Source organism: Thamnophis sirtalis, unplaced genomic scaffold (genome assembly GCF_051295495.1).
Source record: "Thamnophis sirtalis isolate CommonGarterSnake01/CBP01778 unplaced genomic scaffold, rThaSir2_p1.2 scaffold_6, whole genome shotgun sequence".
Taxonomy (NCBI): domain Eukaryota; kingdom Metazoa; phylum Chordata; class Lepidosauria; order Squamata; family Natricidae; genus Thamnophis; species Thamnophis sirtalis.
Window position 1 is genome coordinate 94,001,841 of NW_028261386.1, and position 10,321 is coordinate 94,012,161.

A 10,321-nucleotide genomic window follows, 5' to 3' on the forward strand; every position below is an offset into this window, starting at 1 on the left:
TAAGTGCTGAACTCTTGCTGGTGAGTATTGAAGTACATTTGACTTCTCTTCTAAAGTTATACGTTTTTATTTTTATATCGCTTGACAGGGTGGTGCCCCAGAAGAAAGTTACAAAGAAGGAACCCTTGTATCTTGGGATAGGTAAGAAAAGTGATAGAATATAAAATCATTCCACTTAAAATAAATTAAAGTATGAAAAAAACACTGTGTTTAATTTTATTACAATAGCAATAGCACTTAGACTTACAGTATTGTGCAAAAGTTTTAGGCAGGTGTGAAAAAATGCTGTAAACAAAGAATGCTTTCAGAAATATAAATAAGGATTGTTTATTTTTGTCAATTTTCAAAATGCAAAGTGAGCGAACAAAAGAAAAATCCAAATCAAATCAATATTTGATGTTACTACCTTTTGTCTTCAAACCAGCATCCGTTCTCATAGGTACACTTGCACAAAGTCAGGGAATTTTGTAGGATTATAGTCAGGTGTATGATCAACCACTTATACCAAAAAGATGCTAATGATCATCAATGTCACACATAGATTGACACCCAGTGATGAACTGACACAGAAACAACTGTGTAGGAGGTGTAAAACTGTGAGGAACAGCCAAACTCTGCTACCAAGGTGAGGTTGTGAAAGACAGCTTCATGTCATGGCAAGATTGAGCACAGCAACAAGACACAAGGTAGTTATACTGCATCAACAAGGTCTTTCCCAGACAAAGATTTCAAAGCAAACTGGAGTTTCAAGATGTGCTGTTCAAGCTCTTTTGAAGAAGCACAAAGAAACGGGCAACATTGAGGATCGTAGACGCAGTGGTCGGCCAAGGAAACAGTGCAGCAGATGAAAGACACATCAAGCTTATTACCCTTCGAAATCGGAAGATGTCCAACAGTGCCATCAGCTCAGAACTGGCAGAAACCAGTGGGACCCAGGTACACCCATCTACTGTCCGGAGAAGTCTGGCCAGAAGTGGTCTTCATGGAAGAGTTGCAGCCAACAAGCCATACCTCCGATGTGGGAACAAGGCCAAGCGACTAAAGTATGCATGAAAACATAGGAACTGGGGTGCAGAAAAATGGCAGCAGGTGCTCTGGACTGATGAGTCAAAATTTGAAATATTTGGCTGTAGCAGAAGGCAGTGTGTTCATCGAATGGCTGGAGAGCAGTACAATAATGAGTGTCTGCAGGCAACAGTGGAGCATGGTGGAGGTTCCTTGAACGTTTGTGGCTGCATTTCTGCAAATGGAGTTGGAGATTTGGTCAGGATTAATGGTGGTCTCAATGCTGAGAAATACAGGCAGATACTTATCCATCATGCAATACCATCAGGAAGGCATATGATTGGCCCCAAATTTATTTTGCAGCAGACAACGACCCCAAACATACAACCAAAGTCATTAAGAACTATCTTCAGCGTAAAAAAGAACAAGAAGTACTGGAAATGATGGCATGGCCCCCACAGAGCCTGGATCTCAACATTATCGAGTGTGTCTGGGATTACATGAAGAGACAGAAGGAGGTGAGAAAGCCTACATCCACAGAAGATCTGTGGTTAGTTCTCCAAGATGTTTGGAACAACCTACCAGCTGAGTTCCTTCAAAGACTGTGTGCAAGTGTACCTAGAAGAAATGCTGCTGTTTTGAAGGCAAAGGGTGGTCACACCAAATATTGATTTGATTTAGATTTCTCTTTTGTTCATTCATTGCATTTTGTTCATTTTTGAACATAAATGTTTAACACTTCCATTTTTGAAAGCATTCTTTGTTTACAGCATTTTTTCACACCTGCCTAAAACCTTTGCACAGTACTGTATATACCACTTCATAGCACTTTACAGAACTCTCTAAGAATCATTTTACTGACCTCTGAATGATGGAAGGCTGGGTCAATCTTGAGCCGGTGAGGATTGAACTCCTGACAGTGGAAGGCAGGATTTAGTCTGCAATAGTGCATTCTATCCACTGCCCCACCACGGCTTCTTATTAGAGATATAAATGCTTGCATCTCTAATAAGCAACAATAATACAACACTACTGTGTTACAAAGTACACTGTGGTTTTAACTTGTTATTCTGTTTTTTCAGAATTAATGACTTTTTATCTCATTGTTCATATGCATTGTTCGAAAGTCCCTGTTTGAATAGTCTGTCTCCTGTCATTATTGTCTGCAATTTGAAGAGAAATTGGAGGATTGATAGGAGTGACAGATGAACTGTAAAAGGGCATTGCCTTCTTCCCATGAATCCTCTAGTATACAAACCGAACATCTAGGAGAATCATGGATAGTATACTATCATGATATGTAATAATAGTCATGATTTCATTCAGTCGTTGCTGTACAATCATCACAAGTTATGACTGTGGTGCTGTACTATATACATAACTCAAGGACTACCGTGTTTCCCTGAAAATAAGACCTCCCTGGATTATAAGGCCAATCGGGCTTTTGAGTGTATGTGCTAAAATAAGCCCTCCCCGAAAATACTGCAACACAGCAGCAGCCATGAGGTGACCATGCTTGCCGCCTCCTGCACCTAAAAAATAACAAGATCTCCCCCAAAATAAGGCCAAGCGCTTATTTCGGAGGTCAAAAGAAAATATGACGCTGTTTTATTTTGGCGAAAACACAGTACCTGTAACCTAGTCTCCTCACGACATAAAAGTTAATTTAATGGTGGTGTTTGCTTCCATTGAACGATCTATAGGATTGCAATTTACCAAAATGCATCTCAAAATTTCTTAAGAGGAACCCTTTAAGAAGTATTTTGTAGTTGGAATAAAAAAAAGACAAAAAAAATCTTAAGTAGGAATATTGGGAGGATTGCTTACAACCATTATTTACTTTGAGGTTACAGATCTCCTGAATTATCTCTTTTAATGCAGTCAGTATATATTTTTTCCACATATAACAGCCTAATAATGTATAATGTACTATGTATGTGTAGTGCATAATGTGTTCTGTGTATGTTTAACCCAAAGCCAACCTCAGACCCAAGTACTAGATGAAGAAATCACAGAAGATGACCTTCGGCTCATTGAAGAAAGAGAATCGGCCATCAGGCAGCTGGAGGTGAGCACTGGCTGATGAGATCAAGAACAAGATGTTATTTATTATATTATGTCCATGAACTAAAACAGCTCAAGATAGAACTTGTTGCTCTTTAAATTATTAGTTCCCATAATTAATAAGTATGCCATTACTTAGAACATCACATAGCATTCCCTTCTTTACAAGAGTTTAAAGTTTGCTTTCTTCCTGGATATCAGTGCCATTAAAATGGTCTTTCATAATCTTGAAGATCTGCTAGGATGTCAATTCCCATTGGAAGTTAGAGCCTGGTTCCTAAGACAAATGAATTTCTCCAGTTTTGGGGTAAATACTGCTATAGAATCACCTAAGTGTAATCCACACATTTAGCAGAGAACTTGCTAAAACGAAAGTACAGCAATTTGTAAAATCCGAATTTTATGAAGGTTGTGGAACCAGAGGTACTAAGATACTTCTGTCCTGGTTATTATTATATGATGTAAACATGAAGTGAATAATTGCCTCAGAATTCTTCGTACTTTTTCTGTTCTTATTCGGGATGCCTGTGATTTTTAAATGATTTTATTGGAAGAATTAATTAAGCCTAAAATTATATTTTTAAAAAGGTAGGAAATGAACATAATCATGCTGATGCTTACATTCAGAATTTGAAACACATTCATTCTACTTTGTACTTTGCGATTTTTTAATTGCATTTTTTAAAATTAAATAATATCCACACAAATGTACAAAGGTTGTTTATGCCTGTGATATTGATACAGATCACACAAACACACACACATTTCACTATTATCGATGTATAATCTCTCTTAATGAGTAACCCCTTCATAATATTTATCCTACTCTTCAAATTTACATTCTCCAGGGGTAGTTTTTCTACTTTTCTCAAATATACCATATTATAAATTGAAAATTGCTTCCAAACTACCTGTCTCATCAAAACATCTCCGTCCTATGTCTGTTTCCTTCCTTCTCTCTACTCTAAATTGCTTGTGGTTTATTCCTGTGATTGCATTGTTCGGTGTTGAACATTGTTTTAATACAGTTTCTTTCTTCGTAGTCAGACATTCTTGACATAAATGAAATATTTAAAGATTTGGGGATGATGATTCATGAACAAGGAGATGTGATAGGTAAGTAAAAGTCAACCTTTTGAGATGCTTTTTTGCCGCGTTTTGGTATGCTAGTTATATTGTATTAGCTTTTACAAGTACAAATGCTGCAGCAGTTGAGGAAAATCTAGAATTAATTAGGAAAAAGACTTGCATTAAGAGAACTTTGGTACACCAGGATCTGAAGCGAGATTGATTTAAAGAGCTTAGTTACCAGGAACATGTTATATAGGTAGGATGAGAGTTTTAGCTCAAATTACATGGGTGGGGCAATTGGTTATGGAATGCCTTGTTCAATTTCAGTACAATACCAGCTGTAGTGCAGGTACCGTCATGTAACAGCAGGTGTTCCCCTTCTTTGGGAATAAAAATATTCAAGAGTTAGAATTTATTAAATTGTTCCCTAGAATTTTTCAGGTTTTCCTGAAGCTTTACTTTACAGAGAGTTCAGATCAGAGAGTTAAAATGATCAGGATGCATAGCAGAATTGTTAGAAGTATTCTGGTTTAATTAGAACATTATGGATTATTTTTCTCCCTTCCACCCCATAGTTTACGGGTATTCAGTGTAGCTTCTCCACTTTTAAAGTATTTAGTCTGTTTTGCTGTCTTGATTCCTATTGTTTGGGAGAGAAAATACATATTTTCCTAGTATCAGGATACTGTTATTGGCATTTCTGGCAGCATCTGGCACAGGGACTCCTCAACTTATGACCACAATTGGAACTAAAATTCCTGTTGCCAAGTAAGGCAGTTGTTAAGTGAATGGTGCCTTATGTTACAATCTTTTTGCCATGGTTGTTAAGTGAATCACTGCAGTTGTTAAATGAATTATGTCATTAAACTAACCCAGCTACCCCCATTGACTTGACTTATCAGTAACCAACTGGTGATCACATGACCTCAGGATATTGCAACCATCGTACATACATGCTCGTTACCCAGTTCCCAAATTTTGATCATGGGACTGCGGGAACATTACAATGGCTATAAGTGCAAGGACTGGTTATAAGTCACTTTGTTCAGTGTTGTTATAACTTCAAATCTCACTAAACAAATGGTTGTAAGTCGAGGACTACCTGTATTGGAAGAGATATGGCAGCTTAGTGGCTTAATGATGCTGGAGTTAGTTTCTGCTCCAGTGGTTCGAGTTCTAGCATTGTGTGTCGAGTGAGTTCCCATCACTCACCTCAGCTTCTGTCTAAACTTCTAAAAGTTTAGAAACATGTTCTATGTCAATAGATAAAATAGGTACTACTTTGGTGGAGGGGGACGAGCTGGTGCTCCATGCAGCCCGTCAGATTCCTATCCTCTGAACCTTCCTGATTGCGGCACCCTATATTGCAAGGGAACTCCAGAGAGGGAAGGGGCCTTGGATGACACTACAGGAAGAGCTGCTTGTTTTTCTTCTGGTGCAAAACCAGCTCGCCCTCTTGTAGTGCACTAGGGGAAGTGTGCGAACATTTCTTGCAACAGGGTCGGTACATTGGCAGCCATACTACTAGTATGCAATTGCACTCTAGTTTCCTGCCTTATGTAACAATGCCATATGCTAATAATAATAACAATACCTGTATTGGAACATGTACCACTGTCCTTGCTTTTAATTTAATATCTTTTCAAATAATTGTTCTTGGGATTTATGTCTACAAAATGGATATAAAAATATAAAGAGCAAGATGTTTCTGCACGCATGTCAATTGTAAAAGACAAATTGTAATGCTCTTTTTCTCCTTTCTCAAAGATAGCATAGAAGCTAATGTAGAAACAGCTGAAGTCCACGTTCAGCAGGCAAACCAGCAGTTGTCGAGAGCATCCGAATACCAGGTAAAGATTACCATAAGCAAAAGTACCACAGATAATCCTCATTTAGTAACTGCAATTGGTTCTGATGACTTATCGATTAAGTGAAATGGTTGCTAAGTGAACATGTGACACAGAGAGGAAGAGAGAGAGATACTACCAAATCACTGCTTGCTGCTCTTTCATTTAAATAAAGTTCTGTGGGGTCTTTGGTACTGTCTGACCTTGGTATTTTTCTTGCAGACTTTTCATTATCAAACTAGGTAACATATCAATGAAACATCTGCATTATAATAACCCATATTCTCTTCTACAGATAAGGTTCCCTAGTATAATAATCTGGTACCTAGCATATTCCTTCACCTCTTTTTGCCCTCTGGCAAGGCAGAGAGATTGCTTAAACAAGCTATCTCTTCCACAGCTGTTTTTCTTGGCAGGACAGTGCAACCTTCAAGAGTGCTAACTGCAAGTTAACAAGCTCAGCTTTGTGATGTTAGTTGATTAGAAGCCTCTCCAGCTAGGTGCAACCTGTCTGAAACTGACCAGACTTTAATCAGTTTCACACCAAAGACTTTTCTTCTTGTAAATGCAGACATTGGTTAGAAAATGAACTCTTTATTACCATGCTAAACGTGGACTGCCTGTATTTTAGACATTTTTCATGTACTAAGAACTTAAATTTTACATTTCAGATTAGGCATACCTTTGCGCTTCCCCTGGCTTTCCAAGGCAATGCTTCCTTGCCTTGGAGGCCAAAGTTTTGATGCAAGTCAAGCATCTGTGTAGTCTGAATTTTGCCACTGCAGATCAATTGCCTCTTCTTCCTCTATCAACCCCACACTTGATACTTGCACTGCAACTGCACAATACTAACTTTGATATAAAATTCCAGTGGAAAATAAATGGGATTATTGATCATCCAGATTCTGGAAAAAAATATATATCTGACCCGGCACAAAAATTAGAGGATTTTGATGCCACCCACCAATGCTGGAAAATTCTGAATAGGGTTCTCAACTTTGCATGGCATCTGTCAAGGCTGACTTTAAATAGGGCAAAGTATCTTTCCCTGAATGTGACTGGTGCTCCTTGTCAGACACTTGATCATTTAATGACTAGCTGCCATTTGAGAGCTTATGCAGAAGGAAAAGCAGATTTTCTCCAACTAACAGGGTGCTTAATTGGCAAAATGGCCTAGATTAGGGTGTCATTTAAGCCCGATGTTGGATCTGGCCCATGGGATGCTTAAATCTGAGTAGCGGAGTTGCCCTGGAAACAGCGAAGGACTGGCCTGCAGTGCCTCTGCCAGTGAAATTGGGGCTCCTGAGCTGCGTTTTCAACTGCGACAGCCTCCTGCGATCCTCTGCTAGCTAAAACGGCGTTCAGGAAGGTCCTCCTGAGCTCCGTTTTTGCTGGCAGAGGATTGCAGGAGGCCGTCACAGCCGAAAATGGAGCTCGGGAACCTGTTTTTGCTGGCAGAGTGTTCAGGCCATCACAGGGCCCCCCGACACAAGTGATGTCAGGCTGACCATGCCCACCCTGGCTCCCCAAGGTCAAACACAACCCTGATGCGGCCTTCAATGAAATCGAGTTTGGACCTCTGACCTATATATTAAAGTATAGAAGACTTGTTCCATTCTCATGAACCAACGTATTTCAAAGTGTAACCTATAACTTATATATAACTTTTTGAATTCTTCAAGCCTTACAAAATTGACTACATGTTTCCATTTTATGTACACCATAGTATTATGTACTCCTTTTGTATAGTTTTACTACTGTTTTCCATGTACAGGTAGTCCTTGACTTTACAACAGTTCGCTTAGTGACCATTCAAAGTTACAGCGCTACTGAAAAAAGTGACTTACGATTTTTTTTCACACTTACGACCATTGTAGAATCCCCATGGTCACGTGATCAAAAATTGAATGCTGCCCAACTAGTTCATATTTATCATGGATATAGTGTCCCGGGTTCATGTGATACACCTTTTGTGATCCTTTTGGCAAGCAAAGTCAATAAGGAAGCCGGATTCACTTAACAGCCCTGTTACTAATTTAACAACTGCAGTGATTCATTTAACAACTGTAGCAAGAAAGGTCATAAAATGGGGCAAAATTCACTTAATGTTTCTCTCGCTTAGCAAAAGAAACTATGGGCTCTATTGTGGTCATAAGTTGAGGACTACCTGTGCTATGTGTCATAAGCTAAATAAATAAATTTGTTAGCGGGAATCTAGGGCATAAAAACCCAATATTGAAACAGGCAAAAGCAACTCATTGAAGCACTCATTTGAGAGAGCAAGGGAATGATCTCATATGATCAAACGTGTGTTTCTGTACCTTTGGAAAGTTAAACTAATAGTATCCTTTTTTTTCTTCCCCTCATTCAGCGCAAGTCCCGGAAGAAAATATGCATCCTCATTCTTGTACTTGCAATAGGATTAGCTGTTCTTGTGCTAATTATATGGTCACTAGTGAAGACATAGGATCAGTTATGCCAGAGGCTTCTGGTCATGTCCCATTGTGAAGGCTGTTCAGCAAATGATATGTCAAACCTGATAATTTCTGCTTTATCACAAGGTGCATTTTTAATCCAAGAGTTTTCTTGGCTTCTGTATTAGGATTAATTTGAAGTTATCATTTATATGTAATTCACCAATATTTAATCCTGGGATAGGCAAGTTTTTATATAGTACATCTCCTTTGCATTTCTTCTCTGGGCCAAACTACTTGGAATTCTTCATACGAGGACAATTTTAGCTCATTGGACCAAGTGGGTCAACCTTTTACACATGGATCAAAGGCTAGAGGGAAGGTTGTGCATGTGGGCTGTCAGTTGTCAAACACCAATTTAAAATATCAATTTAACTGCAACTTTATCTGTACAGGGTTTTTTTAAAAACAAAAGCTGTCTTTCTGATAGAAATGTCGTATGTCCAGTCTTTGAGATATCATGTATCATTGGCTCATTCCATTAATCAGAGAACGGTCTGCCCATTTAGCTCACTCCATGCCAAGCTAATAGGTTCTTGGAGAATGCCTCTTATCATTTTCCAAAATGTTTTTCTGCTGTTTTTTTCTTTTGCTTAAAAACTTTATTTTTAATTTTCCACATTTTTGGTGTATAAACATGATACTGGGTATCAGCAAACCTGACCAATTCTCATTGAACAAGAAATCTTGGGCAATGTAGATTTGTGTGTGTAACTTTACAGTTGAGACTTTGGGACACACTTAAAACTAGTTGTTTGCACCTTAATTTATGCACTCCTTAGGTGGTTGAAGTTTGGAGTCTATGGGCAGTTAATGTGTATAGCTGCTTAACTGCACATTTACTTCAAATGCCCATAGTTTACACTTCTCTCTTTGGAGAACTATTGTTAGTTATGTTGTGGAACACAACTGAATGAGGCAGTGGGAGCTCTGTGAGTGGATTGTCGTGGATCTGAAATCCTACATTCTTATATCTGCGAGCCACAGGGTCCCCAAGGAGTGGATGAAACTTTTAAACTGGGAGTGAAACATAGTCAGATCATCTGGCTCCCTATTTGCATGACCTCAAAGGGGGAGATCTTGCGTAGAGCAATCAATAACAGTTTGAATTATACTTGAACTATTCAATCAACTGCCACTAGGAACAGCAGATCTTATATCCAATTTTTAATAAAGCAATTAATCCTCGTTTCCTCATCATGTATCTACTTGGGTACTAAACCTTTTGATTTCTGAAGAATTACATACAGTTTAATTGTCTCAAGATTAAAGGTTTTTAAAACTGCTTTTTGGGTGCCATTTTGAAATAAATTAAATTTAAAAAATTGTTATTTTTGCCAGCTAATTAGTTCTTTGCTTTTTTTAAAAAAATGTATTAAATTGTACTGTATAAATTAAACTTATTAAATTACTGTATAAATGTTACATTTTTTTGTACAGCAGTTTGATAGAAAACCAGCATTTACAGTATGAACTCTTGAGATTTAAGATTTTTTTTTGGGGGGGGGGGGGTTAATTAAAGCCAAACCTGGATGATACAATCTAAATAAAGATACCTTAAAAATGAATATGTTGCTATTTATGTTTTATTGCTATATCTTAAGCATAACATTTTGAAAGGAAGTAATCATAGGGTGAAACATACTCCAGAAAAAGAACCCTGACAAGGCTAGTAAAAATAATACTGAATCATTTGAATTTACTGCAATTGTCCTGATGGTGGTAGTGTTGTTACACTGATTCTCTTTTATAGATGGTCTCTGCCATAACGCAATCCTTTTCTCTCAATGGACAACAATTTAGATAAACATTGTGCATGCAATATTTCCCCTAGTGCAGGGAGTCAACTACAATTCTTTT

At 38.0% G+C, this 10,321-nt stretch overlaps 1 protein-coding gene across 1 annotated transcript in view; it reads left to right on the forward strand.

Annotated features, from left to right (window-relative positions):
* The window catches only part of STX7 (syntaxin 7), a 33,142-nt gene extending 23,113 nt beyond the window's left edge, over positions 1-10,029 (forward strand). Inside the window, exons 6-10 of the mRNA XM_087718471.1 lie at positions 89-141; positions 2,983-3,073; positions 4,113-4,185; positions 5,908-5,990; positions 8,359-10,029. Of these exons, the coding sequence (XP_087574597.1) occupies positions 89-141; positions 2,983-3,073; positions 4,113-4,185; positions 5,908-5,990; positions 8,359-8,454 (396 nt within the window). The 3' untranslated portion in view covers positions 8,455-10,029. The remainder of the gene's footprint in view (positions 1-88; positions 142-2,982; positions 3,074-4,112; positions 4,186-5,907; positions 5,991-8,358) is intronic.
* Positions 10,030-10,321: the final 292 nt, after the last annotated feature.